The sequence below is a fragment of the Elgaria multicarinata genome, chromosome 18 (genome assembly GCF_023053635.1).
Source record: "Elgaria multicarinata webbii isolate HBS135686 ecotype San Diego chromosome 18, rElgMul1.1.pri, whole genome shotgun sequence".
Lineage (NCBI taxonomy): Eukaryota > Metazoa > Chordata > Lepidosauria > Squamata > Anguidae > Elgaria > Elgaria multicarinata.
Window position 1 is genome coordinate 6,390,973 of NC_086188.1, and position 19,021 is coordinate 6,409,993.

At 45.1% G+C, this 19,021-nt stretch overlaps 1 protein-coding gene across 1 annotated transcript in view; it reads left to right on the forward strand.

The window, feature by feature from the left end:
- The window catches only part of TMEM132C (transmembrane protein 132C), a 309,285-nt gene that overhangs the window by 229,330 nt on the left and 60,934 nt on the right, over nt 1-19,021 (forward strand). The window contains exon 3 of the mRNA XM_063144326.1: nt 3,558-3,704. Within this exon, the coding sequence (XP_063000396.1) occupies nt 3,558-3,704 (147 nt within the window). The remainder of the gene's footprint in view (nt 1-3,557; nt 3,705-19,021) is intronic.

Sequence of the window (19,021 nt, forward strand, 5' to 3'; positions counted from 1 at the left end):
ATTCCTGCATTGAGCAGGGGGTTGGACTCAATGGCCTTATAGGCCCCTTCCAACTCTACTATTCTATGATTCTATGATTCTATGATCTTCTATGTTTCTGAGATTCTAAAATTGGAAAGAGGAGCTGTGACCTTCCATATGTTGTTGGACTCCTACTCCCATGAGCCCCAGACACCAGGTGGTCAATGATAATGGGATACAGAGATCAGAAAACATCTGTAGGACCACAATTTCCCCCATCCCTACTCTAAGAAGTGCAACGTATACAGATGATATGGACAATACGTTTGATATATGCCTCCCTGACCACCTATCCTAATCCTTGCCTCTTTCTTCACATGTTCATAATGGTCACGTCCTTCTTACAGATTCACACCCAGCTCCTGTCTGAACAGGTAGATGTGAAATCCCCCCCAAACTGGTAGCTTGATTGGCCTTCAAAGACCAGATCGCACCAAAAACTTCCAGAGTTTTGCTTGAGAAAGAAACTTGCTTCTAAAAATAAATCACCTTTTGCCCCTTTATTGTTATTGTTTGTACTCCTGTACCACTTTAGAGATGGTTTAGATTGTGAGAAGTACATATGCAATGTGGGAAAGGTTCCCCCCCCCCCACACACACAGAATCTCTCCCTCTTGAGCAGGGACTGCTGTGGATTTAATTGCCATTCATCTCACCTGTACCTGTACCTGCCCATTTGTCATTGTTATGGGTAAAACACCATGTTCTGTTTGTGAAGCTGATGAGGTGTCGAGAGTCACAAATGTGGGCGAAATGACAAGGTGTGTGTGTGTGTGTTTTGAATAGGTGCCTGATAGTAACGTCTTAGTTTTGCATATTTGTAGACAAGGCGCCAAAGATACAATGAGGTTTTTTTTTAACAGAGATTTGCAAATCGCAGCAGAAGCATTCGCTTAATGAGCAAGTCTGCCGAAGTTCATTCAAACCAAGGGATGGATTCAATTTTGGAGAAGGTCTGGGGTGGGGGGATTCATTCCAGGGGTGGGTGGTACCAAAGACGAAAGAAGAGGAGCCAACATACCAAAACTATCAGCATGACCCCAGAAGGTTGGATTGGAAGCCCGGGTGGACCAGATTTCACCAGCACCCCTGCCCTCAACACTGCAGAAGGTTTAACACCACGGGGGTCCCTGGGGCAGGATCTACACTACTGCTTTAAAGCACTTTAAAGCGCTTTATAACAGTTTTGACAACTGTTGGGGCCCAGGATACACTCCATATACAGATTTCAAAACGTTTTCAAACTGCTTTAAAGCGCTTTAAAGCAGTAGTGTAGATCCCCCACCCCCAGTGATGATTTCCCAATGCAAGTGTAAAGAAAGACCACCACGGGGCTCACATAACATGCATGAATTTGGGAGCTGGTGGAACTAGAAACAAGTTTCTTTGTGCACTCCCTTTCAGCTTGAACTACCTTCAGAGTTGTTATGTGGATCAGTTATTATTGGATATACAGCATGAGAACATAAGAAGATCCATGCTGGATCTCACCAAGGGTCCTTCTAGCACAGCCTTCTGTTCACACAGTGGCCAACCAGCAGCCCCGAGAAACCCGCAAGCAGGACATGAGTACTACAGCACCCTCCCGCCCATGTTCCCCAGCAAATGGTGTACATAGGCAACTCAAGGAAAAGGCAGGATAAAAATGAAACCAATACATTCATGTCAGAATAATTTATTTATTTTTATCGTTGCTCACTCGCAATTCCCTCATTTAATGGGGACTGCTCAAACCGTGTTAACATCAATGAGGAAGACTTTTGTGATTTGTCTCCTGATGCAGACATTCAAACAAACACGGGGACGTGAACCTCTCTCACTTCCTGACCTAATTCTACTTCGTCTTTTGACCTTGTTATATAAAACAGAGAGAGAGAGAGAGACTGGGAGTGGAGTGCAGCAGATTAGACTTCCACATATTTATTTAGAAGGTTAGTCTTTGGAGCTTTCCAACTGCCCAGGCAACCACTAAGTGCATCATTCTATTGATTTCCCTTACTATGTATAACCCATTTCCCTCCTAGACTCTCCCTGCCTTTAAATGGCCATTACACAACATCTGCGTGAAAAGAGAGGCACCCTTTCCTAATGTTCAATACAGGGGTTAATTAACAAAAAAGGCCTCTCTTTTTTTGCTTTTGTTTCCACCTCCCCTTTTCCCTTCCCTTTACATTTTTTTCCCGTCCTCCGGTCTTCTATTGTACCACTAACCTTGTCCAGAGAAAACGTCGCCCCTAATCAATAACAAAACCCGGTGTGCGTTTCTCTGCTGCACTTCATGGCGGAAAGCACAATCTCTGACTCTGGAGGAAATCGTAACACACACACACACCGGTCAAATTCGGGCTGTCGTGAACCTGATTGCAACTGACAAAGGACCTCTCCCAAGCAGTGCATGGACAGCCAATAATGTGCAAAAGATCTAGGTATCTACATGAAAAAGAAGAGGTTAAGGGTGCAATCCTATGCATCTTTAGACAGAAGACAGTCCTGCAACTCCTAGCATTCCTCAGCCAGCATGGACTCTTTGGCCCTTTCTACACCATATGGGTGTAGATGGGGGGGGGCGATCCTGGACTTACCTTCTTCCGGGATCATCCCACATGTCCAAATGGCCAGCACGATGTCCGGGATGGGAGGAGGGACATGGCGCGAGTCATGGTGGCCATTTTTTTAAAAGGGGAAGGATCTGGAGCAGGCTTGTGCTCCAGCAAAAGGTAAGCAGGGGAAGAAAAAAATCCCCAACTCTGCTCCCCACCCCACTCCTGATTCCTCCTGGCTTGGCTCCTCCGCTCTACTGATCCCAACTACTCGTGGGGAGGAAGGAAGAAGCCGGGACAGGCACCCACACATCTCCGATCTTGGGACGATCCCAAGACCACAGGAAGAATTGGGTTTTCCCAAGGATTATTTATCCCTGGGAAAACCCATGCTTGCCCCCCTTTACCCCTGAGAGTCCCTGTGCATCATTTGGACACACAGGGACTTGGCTGTGACCAGCCTGGATTTTCGGGCTGGTGTAGAAACAGCCTTTGGTGTAGAAACAGCCTCCGTGAGCTCCTGCCAAAGGAAGTGAGGCAGGTGGCTACTAGGAGGAGGGCTTTCTCCACTGTGGCACCCCGGCTGTGGAATGAGCTCCCCAGAGAGGTCCGCCTGGCGCCTACACTGTACTCCTTTCGTCGCCAGCTGAAGACCTTTTTTATTCTCTCAGTATTTTAACACTTAATTTTAACTTAAATTTAAATTATACAGTTCTAATTCTGTATTTTAATCTTATATCAATTTCTGCTGCGTGGTTATATCCTGGTTGTGCTTTTTATACTGTATTTTGTAACTGTGTTTTTAGACTGTTGGTTGTTTTATTATGGTTTTAATTTTTGTGAACCACCCAGAGAGCTTCGGCTATTGGGCGGTATAAAAATGTAATAAATAAATAAATAAATATAAATAAATAATTCTGTGAAGGATTGGCAGAAGTATGCCATTAAGTATTACTGTATTATTGTGGTTGTTATAGCAATTCTCCTTCCCAACAGGGCAAAGGTGAAGAAAGGTGTAAATATCCTGAGTGCAAAGGCCAGTGACCCACGACAGTGGGACGTGACGCAGGAGGTGGGCAATGGTGGAAAACATTCAACCACAACCGTGATGTGTCAGAGAATACTGCAGAGTTCAAGGAGCAGGTGAGTGGGCCCTGTACCTTGGTATACTATGCTAGCTGCCCTCCAGATATGGAAGAATTGGGGAGGTAACGCTGGGTGAAAGTTGACTGTCAGATTCCAAGAATCATCTTAAATGGCCATCATGAGAAGCAGGACGCTTACTAGATGGGACTTTGCTTTGATCCAGTAAATTATCATTATTTTATTATTATTTATTTATATAGCACCATCAATGTACATGGTGCTGTACAGATTACACAGTAAATAGCAAGACCCTGCCGCATAGGCTTACAATCTAATAAAGTTGTAGTAAACAATAAGGAGGGAAAGAGAATGCAAACAGGCACAGGGTAGGGTAAACAGGCACCGGGGAAAGTGCATATAGTCAGAAACCTTGAAACTCCTTTATATATATTTTCTTTTTCACTATCTAAAAGGCCACATGGTGCCATGTAATGTACTGAAGCAATGCCAAGTTTATTTATAGTACAGTTCATGGGGACACGGGTTTACATCTGATGTGCAAAACTTTCAAATCCATCCTTCCAGCCTGCCCTCCCGAGGATGGTCACAAATTCAATTCCAGGTTACAGGGCGGAGGAATGCTGATGCAAAGACTTCGTGAACTACAGCGTGGAAAGAAACACAGAGATCTTCCTTCTTTCCTAAGCTCCTGGACTGGACCTTGATGTCCTTCGCACCATGAGGATTTATGCATTCTTCCACCTGCCTTGTGCACTCCCAAATGCAAGGCTGCCTGCCTTCTGCACTCACTATTCCAGCACATGTGCACACTTCTGAAAATGTGTGTTTCCCCTCCATCAATGTCCCCTGTATTTTTATGCTTCAGCCTGTGGGGAGGGGTGATTTTGCATTTCTCTCGCAGTGCGGTCTGTCCTGGTTTCACCCCTTCCAAGCTGGGTCCTTCCCCAGGAAGCGGTATTTTTGAAAACAATTATTTGCACCTCTATTCCAGTCCACAATTGGACACATTCCTCTAGGCTCAATTCAGAAGCAGGCACGCCAAAGCGAGCTATTTCCCCAAATAAATCGTATACTGCATGATCAACAGCACGCCACACACGCACACATTCCAACAAAGGACCCTCAGACCTCTTAACTTCCCGGTGTTGTTAAGAGGACTCAGGTGCCTTGGGAAAACTGCATTTCCCAAGGTCCTGGTACCTGGGACATTGTCACAGAAGCAGTTAAACTGCCTTAGATTATTATCCAAGCCGGATAAGAAATTGAGGGCTAAATAGCACTCAATTCAATGCTAACCAAGCATTACAAGCTAGACAAATTCATATTATGGAGGAGTTATTTATTTATTCATTTATTCGTTCATTTATTCAATTTATATACTACTCAGCTGGCAAATTACAAATGTTTCTCTGACATCACTGATTCCAGTGTGCATTGATAAGCAGTCACGGGTGTTTGGTCTTGCCAGTTAGTATCAAGGCCAATCTGTGTTACTATGACTGTTCATTCCAGAACCTTCCACTCTAACAAGCTGCCAGGTGTAGCTAGGTTATCTGTTCAAACTAGGGTTGGGTGAGAAATTCATTTCAGGTTTCGACTAGAATGTGTCCAATTCCCACCTCCCAGAACCAAAGAGGCAGCTGGACAACCATCTGTCAGGGATGCTTTAGGGTGGATTCCTGCATTGAGCAGGGGGTTGGACTCGGTGGCCTTATAGGCCCCTTCCAACTCTACTATTCTATGATTCTATGAAATGCAGAGCTGAACCCAATCTGAAGTCCATACATTTTGAGCAAAAAACGTCCAAAAATGCATGCATTTGAAAAATGTGTCCAAATGCACTTTCGTCAATGCGGGAAAAATGCATTCATTTCAAAAGGACACACAATCGATGTGCACTTGAAAAGATGCACAGATTTTTACGTGGAAAAACAGAAACAAAACAAAACTCACCATCTGACACAGAGATGAGACAGAACAGGCTTCAATATCGAAACCAGAGATTAGCAGCAAGCTTCAGTTTGTTGATTCGCACAACCCTGAAAAGTCTGTTCAGAAAGGAGGGTTTCATTCCACCAGAATGAAGACATGTTCCTGAAAACATGTGTTGGCAAACATTTCATAGAATCATAGAATAGTAGAGTTGGAAGGGGCCTATAAGGCCATCAATTCCTCAGTGCAAGAATCCACCCTAAAGCATCCCTGACAGATGGTTGTCCAGCTGTCTCTGGAAGGCCTCCGGTGTGGGAGAGCCCACAACCTCCCTAGGGAACTGGTTCCATTGTTGTGCCGCTTTAACAGTCAGGAAGTTTTTCCTGATGTCCAGCCAGAATCTGGCTTCCTGTAACTTGAGCCCATTATTTCATGTCCTGCACTTTGGAATGATCGAGAAGAGATCCTGGCCATCTCTTGTAAAGACACTATAAGCTCCATATTTATAAATTCCTTGTTCTCTTTCTATTGTAGCTGGCAGACTGGAATTTCTTTTCTTTTTTAAAAATCAATGTACTTATTCTTTAAATATTTTGTATTTGCAAATGAAAGCCCATGGGGGTTCATAATGTGGCACTTGGAACGTTGAAGGTGGGGTTGGGTTAGGGGGGTAACCGGCATGTGGCGTAGAAGCAGCAGCGAATTTCTGGACCTCTTTGAGTCTATTCAGATGACCTGCTAAGCCATGATTAGGCTGCTAACCATTTTGCAACAAATGGTTAGTGAATGTGTTTAAACTGTGGTTATGGAGGCGCCATGGTTAGGAATGGTGCACGTGACACACTAAGCCATAATGTTTAGTCCAAAATGCTTAACCACCATGGCTTAGTGTGTCATCTGAACACTGTGTGTATGTGTGTGGACAAACAGTCCTCTCAGTGTCACCAGACATAAGAACATAAGAAGAGCCCTGCTGGATCAGACCAAGGGTCCATCTAGTCCAGCACTCTGTTCACACAGTGGCCAACCAGCCATCGGCCAGGGATGAACGAGCAAGCCATGGTGCAACAGCACCCTCCTGCCCATGTTTCCCAGCAGCTGGTGCGCACAGGCTTATTGCCTCGAACACTGTAGATAGCACCCAACCATCAGGGCTAGTAGCCATGGATAGCCTTTGCCTCCAGACCCTACCACTTCTGTTTACTTTCCTGTGCTCTCACCCACCCCCTTCTTCCTTTGCTGCCCCCCTTTCCCTTTAATCAATTGTGTTACTGATGTCACTTTTGGGGTTCAAGTGCTGGGAACAGATGAAGGGGTGTCAACTCTTCTTCTCTTCCCCCTGCCCCCATCTCAGTTCACATATTTGATCAGCTTCTGAGAAGAAACTCTTCCTTTGTGACTTGGGAAGTGCAGAGAAGAAAGGACAACATGATGCATAGCCAAGAAGAGGTTGGTTTCTCTCCCACCCCACCCCCACCAATAATCTCAGTATTTTAGAAACTGGAACATCTGCTGAAACTCATAAACAGCTGACTTCAGCAATAGAACATCACACTGTTGCCCAATTTGGCTTTCGACGACGGTGAGAAGAGATAAATCAACCAGGCAATAAAGCATGAAAGGAGTAGGAAGGGGGGGAGGGCATGGGAAAACAGAAATCCCAAGCCAGTGCCTTTAAAACAAAAGCAAATAAACCCCGTTAGTATTCACTAAGCACAAGTTCCCAAACTTTTTCAGTCCAGCACATTATCTTCAATAGCAATACCAGTATTCAGGAGCCTACGTGTTCTGGGGATTCAAAATGGCAGGCGAGGTCTGTCCTTGTCCAGGGAAGCGAAACAGTTACATCCTACAAGTGTTTCATCTTGGCCTCATCTACACCAAGCAGGATATTCCACTATGAAAGTGGTATGAATGTGGCATATAAAAGGCAGGAGCCACACTACTGCTTTATAGTGGTATAGAAGTGCACTGATGTAGCCCTAAGATATGTAGATGAGTTGTGACTCCTTAGCTCAAAATCTGTCCCCAGCTTCCCTCTTGGTGCTGAGTTTTGCAAGGTTAAACCCTCTAGCGAGTCTCTTGAATACATCCCAAACCTTTGTTTCCACTCCCACATATTGAGATCTATAACTTCTCCTTATTAACCCCAATCGTTTGCGCAGGCAACGCCTCCAATCTTATAGTTCCATCTTGTACAATGCAGCGTAATGACCGTTATTCATCAACTTGATGTTCTGGCTTAACAATACCAATCACGCTCAACCCATCCTTCCCTTTCAATTCCGAATCAATTTTCCGGGAGGAAATTGATTTGATTAGTGATCCATTCGCTTAGCCTGTTTCAAACTGTTGAAGGTTGTTAGGGTGACCTCTAGGGTATCTTGTGGGTATCGCACTGAGCATTTGTTTTTGTCTCATAGACTCACACAAAACATGTCTATGCTACATGTTCAAACTAATTTCAGAACGGTCCGACGGACATGATTCCTAGATAAGGAACCCTAGGAATCTGTAGTTCCCTGAAGTGGCAAAGTAACATCTAAGAAAAGATTCTGAGGAACAAATGAATTTCACCTAAAGTGAATTTTGGGGAGCAAATTTGGAGTTTCCAGCTTGGGTGAAGCAGTTAGCGGTGTTTCCCTTAATTAATAAATAAATAAATCCCCCTTTTAAAAAAGAGTCAAATTCTTGGAGGATGTGCATTAATGGCTATTAAGGTTAGCGACAGTATATTCGAGGCAATAAGCCTGTGTGCACCAGTTGCTGGGGAACCTGGGCGGGAGGGTGCTGTTGCATCATGTCCTGCCTTGTTCATCCCTGGCCGATTGCTGGTTGGCTACTGTGTGAACAGAGTGCTGGACTAGATGGACCCTTGGTCTGATCCAGCATCAGGGCTCTTCTGCTGTTCTTATGTTCTTAATACCATTTGTTGATTGGTGGTGGGGAGCAATGTTGGTAGCCGCCATGCTTTTTGCCTCCAAATAAACCGCCCAGAGAGCTTCGGCTGTGGGGCGGTATATAAATGTAATAAATAAATAAATAAATAAATAAATACCCTTCAGAACAGAGCATTTGGGAGAATCTAAAATGGTGGCTGACAGACTGACAGAGTTTAAAGAGGTGCAATAATCCCCCTCCAGCATACACACACACACACACACACACACACATACACACAATTGCCCACTCCTTAAAATAGCAGGAATTCCCCTGTGCTTTCCCAACCTATGAATGGAGCAAAAAAATGGGGGAGGGCATTTCCCTCTCCCCCCTGCCCATCCCTAAAAATATCAGGGCAGCTATCAAGCTATTAAAAAGGCAGATGGCTCTACAGTTTCACTTGCTTCCTGAGCTTGTGACAGCCAGATAGGTCCCTAGCATGTTGTGCTTAGCTTTGCATCTGGGTCATGACAACGCTTCCTTTTAAGACTCAGATCCCCCCTGGTGGGATGGCTAGCTGCACTCCTGGGGGCCATGGAGACGTCCCATTTCTTTTTACCTCCTGTAAAATTTCAGAAGGTATTAATCAAGCAACATGAGCTCTCTTCTTTGCGGTAATTGTTCATCTCCCTTCTATGTACCCATAAGGCCGTGGAAAACTAGAGCCAACCGGCCTCTCGCTCTGTCCCCATGACAGCAGTTGCACAAATGGGAGTTGTATCCTCATTTGGAGCTTGAGGGAGCCACATCATGGGTGGGAGGCAGAGGAGAAACATAGAGCTTCATGCCATGTACCTGTTTCCCTTGAATTATCCCCTACAGCACTAAGCTGTCGGCGTTGTTGTTGTTGTTGCTACCAGGTGGCTAGATCCTTTGCATACCAGGAAGTGGTTTTAAGGGGGGAAATGTTAAAAAAAATCATAAAAATCAACAGATGAACCAATCTGATTCAAATTTGGCATGCTTAAAGCTCTCCTTAATGTCTACTACTGTGCCGATTTTGATGTCTTTATCTTTAAAGCTTATGCAGATGTAAGCATTTGTTTGATTTTTTCCCTTCAAATCCTGCTCCTGCACCCCAGTGGCCGCTCGGAAGATACGCTCGAAAACTAGTATCAAAATACGGCGAGTCTTCTGCCTTTTTAGCACAATTAAAGCAGGATGCTTGGGAGTACTTCACAATAAAAGCAGATTATAAGCTGTAAAACGTCAGAGTACTTCACAATAAAAGCAGCTTATAAGCTGGAAAACTTCGGAGTCCTTTGCACGCAATTCGCAGTGATGGCACAGTATAACGTTGGTGTGATAAAGCTCGTACCGAATCAGTAATGCAAGGGGTGAAGTGAAGAGCTTGAGGAAGACACATTCTCATAACTTTAAATCAGCTTGTAAGCAATGTTCCCAACAGTCCGTGTGTGTGTGTGTAAGATAGGAGAGGAAACGGAACGGAACTTCAGCTTTGCTGCAGACCTACATCCATCACCTGTACAATTTCATAACTCGGATGCCCCCCGCGTTGCGACGCAGATGCTTTCTGGAGGTCCTTATTGTGCTTTTCTGAATTTCAGCCCCGGGCCCAATATTTTTTGTGCTGTTGGATTACAAAGCTGGGCTAAATAAACGGTACAGGCAGCTCATCCATCACGGCTTTAATTTTGAGGCTCGGAGGAAATGAGTAGTCAAAAAGAGCGCCGCGTGCTGCCGTTTCGGCTTCAATTTCAATCGGCCCTCGTAACGTCCCAGCGCCATGGGCTGTGAGTCTCTTTGAAATTGGAATGGCATCTCTCTCTCTCTCTCTCTCTCTCTCTCTGCATGTTAGAGACCTAATGAGATTCAGTTTAAGCCTTGGTAAACGGATGCACGCTGGAATTAAACTAATAATTTAAAAAAATCCTAACTTTGCATAAACTTTAATTGAGTCTGAACAGGCAGTGACGAAGAAGCAAAGCGGGTTTAGAAGCGTGGTGTGGAAACGATCCACGCACTCTCCGGTGGCCGCGGGGGTGGGGGGTGGGCGTCATTCCATATTAGGGAATCACAATTGGGAAGTTGTAACATGGAGTCCTGCTGTTCAGGGTTCCAGGCAGCCAGCCAACTAGTCATGCCCATTTCCAGAATATTCTATTCCACCCTCCCTGGTTTTCTTTCCCTTCCCACCCCAGTATTAAGTCAACATTAAAGACAGAAGAAGAGCCCTGCTGGATCAGACCAAGGGTCCATCTAGTCCAGCATTCTGTTCACACAATGGCCAACCAGCCATCGGCTGGGGACCAACAAGGCAGGACACGGTGTAACAGCACCCTCCCACCCATGTTCCCCAGCAACTGGTGCACATGGGCTTACTACCTCAGATACTGGAGGGCTAGTAGCCATTGATTGCCTTCTCCTCCAGGAAGTTATCCACCCCCCCCCCTTTTAAATCCATCCAAATGTGTACCTCTTATGGTAGCAACTTCCATAATTTAACTCTGTGCTGTGCGAAGAAGTCTTTGCTTTTATCTGTCCTGAATCTCCCACTCATCAGCTTCATGGGATGACCCCATTGGGTTGTAGTATTTTGAAAGAGGGAGAAAAATGTCTCCCTATCCACATTGATCGTGCTCAGATCTTATTGGCATATTTGGTTTTCTCCCAGTGCCACAACCAAGACTATTTTTGTACAGCTGCAAATCTCAAGGTTCTCCCCAGCACCCCCACGCCTCTCTTTTGTGCATGAGTTTTGTCATTAGTGTATAGGGCAGGGGTGGGGGACTTTTGCTGGTTTGACAGACAGCTCCCTTCTCTAAAAACCAGTGGGTTTTGCACCCTTAACTGAATGGCCAAATGCTCTGCCAAAATTTGGTGAAGCAGGGGTCATAGAATAATAGAATAGTAGATTTGGAAGGGGCCCATATATCCCATCGAGTCCAACCACCCCTGCTCAATGGAGGAATCCACCTTAAAGCATGCCTGACAGATGGCTGTCCATCTGACAGACAGACAGAATGATAGACAAGACATGATTTTGCTGTTAAATAAGGCTTGTGGGGAATGCACAGCTTGATTTCTAGGAAAATAATACTCTCCAAAGCCTCTAGGCTGTGCCATTTTGGTTTCAAACAAGGCACATGCCGTGATCAAGAGTGAAACCACGATTCTTATTTTTTTGCATCTGCTGTTAAATTTCATCAGCACATTCAGTAATTCAAGGATGGCAAAGGGTGCAAAAATAGCCAGTGGGTTGGACTGATGTGGAAATGGGACACTAGCGTGACCTCAAAACTGTCAAATGACAGATCCCTCCTTCTCAACTCTTGACAGAAGTAGAGTTGTCCTGAGAGGTGTGATCTCCACATTTTACTATGCACTGAGAATTTCCTGCCCCCAAATTCTGGCATGCGGTTCGCACAGACAGACATCGGAGGACACGATGTGTCACCAGAGTTAAAATCCATATGGAAGAGCCCATCAACTGCTATCAGCCCATCAACCCCTACAAGTCGTACATGTATAGATTTCTGACAACTTAATGCGATTTGTCAGAATTTCTCCTCCTGTAGGAATTATTTCCCACCTCAGAAGAAGATTCTCTACATTATAAAAGGCCTTGAGGTTATTATTATTGGTCGGGGCTTAATCCTTTAGCATGAGCTTGCTGTATCATCCTATCAATTATTTCTAAACTGAATATTGATCGCTCGATGTTATGTGAGTTGAGAACGCTATGGCAGAGTCGCGGTTGGGTAGCAGCTTTTGATTTGTTTCCTCAGTGCTGAAGGAGAACGTGACCTTGTGCCATATAGACAATACTGAAGAACCAGAGCTCGGCCGAAACAATGTGGTGGCTTTGGGAATGAGTTTTGGCTCCAGTCGAAAAAATGTGCCCCTTTCCCAAGTGCATTTTCAGGACGGCCAGTAAAAATGCTGACCTGTTTATATTCTCTTGCCCTCACTCTAAATTGACTTTGTTTATCCACAATAACAACAAAGAACCTTGTGGGCACCTTAAAGTAGGGATGTGCTCCACTTCTAATCGGACCGGAGAAGCAGGAGCGGAGCGGGGGGCTTCGCCTGCCCTTAAGGCGGAGGCGAAGAGGATTGGGGGGCCGGCGGAGCGTGGCGAAGAGGATCGAGGTGAAGGCGGATCCTTCGCCTCGATCCGGAGCTCCGCCAGAAAGGTAAGTGGGGTTTACCGGGCCCTGCCGCTGTCACTGTCGCCCATGCGGCGACAGCAGCAGGGCCCGGTAACGCCCCCCACCCTCCTCTCCCTTACCTGCCTCCGTCCGCGGTCCGTCAGCGTCTCCAATTGAGCCCTTGGTTCCAGCAGGAAGTCTGGGCTGCATTGGCGGCCCAGACTTCCTGGTGGAACCACGGGCTCAATTGAAGACGGCGACGGACCACGGACGGTGGCAGGTAAGGCCCCCCTCCTCCTTACCGGGCTCTGCCGCCGTCGCCGCATGGGCGGCGATGGCAGCAGGGCCCAGTAACCCCCCCTATGGGGGGGGACCGGAGCTCCGATCCGGATCCGGAGCTCCGAGCGGAGCGGAGTGGGCACAGGCGGAGTGGGGGTGGGGCGGAGCGGGCCGATCTGAAAATGGCGGATCTTAAAGTGAAGCGGAGTGGGGGGTCCGTGCATACCCCTACCTTAAAGACTAAAAACAAACAAACAAACGTTCTACCATAAGCTTTCACAGATGGGCCCCACTTCCTTTGAAGGATAACGTATGCCAGAATAAATGTGTTAGGACCTTTCTGCACCAAAGGATTATCTCAGGAAAATGGAGGGATCATCCCTGACTGCTCCCGAGATCCCCTGTGTGTCATTGGCATGCACAGGGATGATCCCAGGATGATCCCTGGAAAAAAGGCAGGTGTAGAAACAGGCCTTAGTCTTTAAGATGCCATTAGACTCTTTTGTTGTATTTCGTGCAAGAGACTAACACGGCTACCACTGGAACTTCTCCACAATGGCAATGCCAAGTCTGACTGGCTATGTGGCTTCATGTTGTCATCCATTTAGATACATGGTCCCTAATTGGTTGGGATATCCCCTGTAGCTAATCCAAGAAGCCATATGTTCCTCCACACGTCCCCTATTCATCATCTGAGGTCTTCCTCCAGATTCCTCAACTAGCTGAGTCCATGCAGGTGGCACAAGAAGTATGGTCTTCTTGGTGATGGCACACGCTCTGTGGAATGCCCTCCCAGTTGAGATAAGCCATCCCATGAAACTTTACAGTTTTAGGTATTTGACCAAATCCTAGTTGTTCAGCAAGGCTTTCTGCAGAGGAAAACAAAAACATTTTCTCTTTTGTTATGGTATTGGTAGTTTCCTCGTTCTGTGTCTTCACTTGCTGGGTGGCTGGGTTATGAGTTACGGTTTTGGCAAATAATCAAATCTGAAATCTAGAAATCCTCCTGGAATGTAAACAGAGCAGAACTGGAAGGGATAAAAGAAAGTTGGAATGGAAGTGAGGGAAACCACTCCTCTGTAATTAGCATATTACATCCCTGGCTTGAGGCAAGCTAATTCCACCGGACAGGAGAAGAGGCAAGCGAATTCTTGGAAACTGTTTTTCTTTTCTGATGGTTGCTGCTGCGCATTCTGTTGGCCCCATGGCTCCTGATCAATTTTCTTTGTGCCATAAGCATTCTTTTTTCCGTCTTTTTTGTTTCCCTGTAAGAAAACGACTTTTCAGACATGACAAATGTCACCTCGCCTCCTCCAAAAGCAGAAACAGATGTTCAGAGAAAAGAGCGAGGCGCGCACGAGAAAATAGAACAGTCTTTTAACTGCCCGAGACTCTTTTGAACTCCCCTTCTGTAGTTAAGAGTATCGAACTGCAATCAATAGAAGGGAGAATTTCTCCCATTTGTTGTACTTCAATCATTCCAGCTAACTGTTATGGCTGCAAGTCAAAAGCTCTTTTAATATCCTATTTATATGGGGAACATTTTATTAACTCCGACAGACAGCCGGGACTACTGATTTTTTTTTTTCTTGAGGGGGGAAAAGGGGCTGTTCTGTTTCCTGGAGGAAACAGTAAAACATGACAGGTAATTTTGTAAATGAAGGCAGTCAGCAAACATCTGTTGAAGATGATAATGTCTGAGTGGTTTTGCTGTTTCTCCGAAAAACTTAGTTACATTCAGTTGAGATTAATTTTTCATTGTCCTCCAGTTAAATGGGAATTGCTTACACAGCTGCCTCCAATAGAACCTTCATTGCTTCCCATCCACCACCAGATCATAAATGTTAGATGCAAGAGGGAGATATCAAATGCACCTCCAGATTGATGCATGTGGAGACAAATTCCCCTGTGGGTGTTGTGTGTTTGTGTGTGTTTGTGTGTGTGTTTGCTCTTAGTCTGATAAATGATAAGGCCTTCTAAACAGCAAGATGTGCAGATGTGTTCTGGAGAGGGCACTCAATGCAGGGTCTTGCTTTGATACAAGGTATCGCATTATAGAGAAGGAAGAAAAATCCAGATGTTACCTGGGACATGGGATGATTTAATCCAGAGGCATACTTAGTAGTTTTACTAAGCGTATAACAAGGGTGTTGAAATTCAGGCCTGGGGGTCAAATCCAACCTGCCTAGAGTCCTAATCTGACTCTTTGGGATTCCCCAGGTCAGGCTCCACTTGGGGCATTTTGCTGCTTGAGCCGAAGAACAAGATGGCACCCTTTCCCATTTCATGTACAAAAGCTGACTAGACCATTTCTTCAACACTGGTGATGGGACAGCATCTTCCATTGGGCCAGAGGGAGGCAAATGAAGAAGGAGGCTGCAATGGTGAAGAAGGAGGAGAAAGTCCTGGGGGGGTTCTTGTCAGTAGGACCCTGCTGAGATATGGGCCCTTGACAGGTGCCCAACCATGCCTACCCCTGATGTTGAACCTGCCCTGATAGATGGCTCTGCAGCCTCTGCTTAAAGAACTTCTAAGAAAGTCCACCACCTTCTGAGGTTGTCTGTTCCAAACAAATCAGACCATTGGGAAGTTCTTCCTAATGTGCCGTTAAAATCTCCTTTCTTGGCATTTGATGCCAGAGCAGCAGAGAAACAATTGACTTCATCATCTATGTGGCAACCCTTGTGACAGCTTCCTAGAGGTCTTCAGATGGCCATGATTGGAAAGAGAATACTGGATTTGATGGACCTTTGTTGTGATCCACTAGAGCCCTGGTTACGTTCTTACAAACTTTAGGTAGGGGGGCAGGAGGAGATTAGGCCCTTTCAGAATTCACACTGACCTATCAGCTATAGCAGCGTTATTCAACTTGGTGCCCTTCAGTTGTGTTGGATACAACTCCCATCAGCCATCCGTTGGCTGGGGATAATAGGCATTGTTGTCCCACACATGTGACGGGTGAAAGGTTGGGGAAGACAGGGTGAGGAGAGGCAGTATGAAGGTATTTCTTACACTTCAGAGAAAATGAATTCTCTCCTATGATGGATAAAGTTCACCAGTCTTTCTGTTCAATTTGTATTTGCAGCAAGGTGTGTGTGTGTCTGTGTGTGTTGTTATTATTTGCTCAAGTAGTAACATTTAAGCCCTCTTCTGACCTTTTATGGGATTTAGTTTTGACATAAATGTCAAGTAACTACTCAAACCGGAGCTTAGGAGGGGCACATCAAGAAACATATCAATAGAAAATCAGCAAGGAGCTGCATTTTTAAGAGAGATCTGATCTTTGAAACTATGCCCACCCTTCCTCATCTCCTGTCAATGTTAGCACCCACTCCTGCAAGCATTTTACCAAGAGGGAGGGGGATAAAACTAACAGCACATCGATCCCCTGCACTTTCCTGTCCAAGTTTTGACACTTGATGAAAATCTGTGGACAGAGATGGTGATAAGAGTTTTCATTTTTAAAAAGAAGAATGTCCCAAAGTTCATGGCAAAAGGAATTTGTACCTTTTTTTTAAATCAAGGAGATCATAAGGAGATTGGACCAAAGTTCAATGGCAGAGCACATGTTTGGAATGCAGAAGGCCCCATGTTCTATCCCTTCCATGTCCAGTGAGAAAGGGCAGATGGTCTCCAAAATCTACCTGCGATTTTAGAGACCTGCTGCCAGGCAAAGTAGACGATATGGAGCTAGGGGGAGTAATGACTCCGTAAAAGGAAGGTTAATATGCTAGGAAGGCCCCATGGCTCAGTGGTAGAATGTCTGCTTTGACTTCAGAAGGTTCCAGGTTCAATCCCAACCATCTCCAGATGAAGAGGACCAGGTAGCACGTGGGTATTCCACAGGCTCCTCTAATGGTACCTGCAAAGAGGTCCCCAGCATGGTGTCCATGGGCACCCCCCCAAAAATTTTTTTTTTATTTTTCCCATCTCTTAAAAAGATACACATGCATGGATTTGTATGAAATCTATGCAACCTGCTATTATACAAAGGCTTCACCAGAAGCAGACCAAATGTCCACATCAGTATCCATTTGAAGGCAGAACCCATCTATCTAATGAGGGGACAAAACTTATTAGAATAATAATAATAATAATAATAATAATAATAATAATAATAATAATGTTTTTTTTTTTAAAAAATGGACAAGATGGTCCAATGATGCTGCAAACACTGAAAGAAGGGAGAGATGGGGGTGATATTTACCTTAATGGCCTCTACCTTCCAACATGTTCTCTGTGTCTCTTCCAATCTCCATTTTCAGTCGAGGCTGCTCCATTTACACCTTCAATATTCTCAGTTCTTTGGCTTGTTGCAAATATCTTTGCACTTCCGAGCAAAATGCATCAATAATTACAGAAGTTGGGGGGCGGCTGCTTCCCCCCCTCTCCTCAGACCGCCGTATGGAAAAAACACACACAGAACCCTTCGTTCAAATACTGACTGCTGAATTTCCATCCGCCATAGCCTCTCACGTTCTCTTGTGTCCGTGTTTCCCTTATGGTTTTGTGCAGATTTGAAAATAATAATAATGTATTTGTCCCCATATCGTGTGTTTAACTCTTTCTGTTGCTCAGCACAGGGTTACATGTTCCTGGTGATTCATAGTTCTCTCTCTGTCTATCTTTCTATTTGTCCAACTTTGGTTAAGACAAAATGGCTCCCTCAACTTCACCGTCCTGTTTGGGAGCTGCAAAGGACATTCCCTTTAGGGAATTTTGGAGACCTCCTATGAACAGTAGGCAAAATGTCTGCCCCATTTAGCAGGATGGCAGTTGTGTACCTCACTGCTTCTGGGTTTTGTTTTGGGTTTTTTACTCTTTGCTTTAGCAACAAGCATCACCCTCACTCTGATTTGGCTTCCACTGCCATGATATAGCCAGATCTCATTGGCTACATCGTGTAGCCAATAAAGAGTGAGGGCAATGGTTCCTGTTCTTGCTTTGGCATCTTATGATAAAACAAAAAATGAGGGGGAAATATGGCTGGCAGCAGGTAGCAAATCTTCACTGCAGCCAGGAACATGAACAAGTAGCAAAGAGTATCTTGAAACTCACACCTCATTTTGAACCAAGAAAAGATTGCTAACAAACTCCAGCTCAGCCCTTGTCTATCAGGGCTGGTAACTTCGAGGCTCGACTTCTGCAATGCGCTCTACATAGGGCTACCTTTGTGCCTAGTCCAGAAACTTCACCTAGTTCAAAATATGGCAGCCAGGTTGGTCACTGGAACATCTAGGGGTGATCACATCACACCAGTCCTAAAATCTCTTCGCTGGCTGCCAATTAGTTTCCAGGAGACGTATATAGTGTTGGTTATCACCTTTAAAGCCCTACATGGTTTGGGTCCAGGCTACCTGCGGGATCGCCTTCTCCCATACAATCCACCCCACACACTCAGGTCCTCTGGGAAGAACCAACTTCAGTATGCCAAAACTAGGCTGACAGGTATTACCCAGAGGACCTTCTCTTCTGCAGCTCCCAGACTGTGGAATGGCCTGCCAGAGGAGACTCATCAGCTTGATAGTCTTTTAGCATCCAAGAAAGCTACCAAGACTGATCTCTTCCAGCAGGCCTATCCAGTGGAATTTTAGGATATTTTTAGTATGTTTTTAGGATGCTTTTAGGATGTTTTTAAACAGTGTATACCATGTTTTTAATCAGTATTTTATGTATTTTATACTTGATGTTGTTCCCCACCTCGATCCAATTGGAGAGGTGGGTGAGAAATATATTATTATTATTATTATTATTATTATTATTATTATTATTATTGCCTCAGTGTGCACGTGCACCAAATGAGAACACGCGTTGCCAGTTGGACTCAAAATATAGTGACAACCAAGCCCAAATTATGGCTTTTACACAAGAATGTTTTAGCAAGTAGCTCAGAGATCTAAAACCTTCCCTAGGCAGCATCTTGGAGCCTCAACTGGGAATCTTAGCTCTAGGCATGCCAAGGGTAGCGATGCTGGATTAATTTGACATGGACTTAAAAGAATTTGGATTTCCAAAACTCTGACCACTGGAATCCATGGCAGACCGGCCTCCTCAGGACACGTGGAGTCTGCGGACCTCTGGATTTAT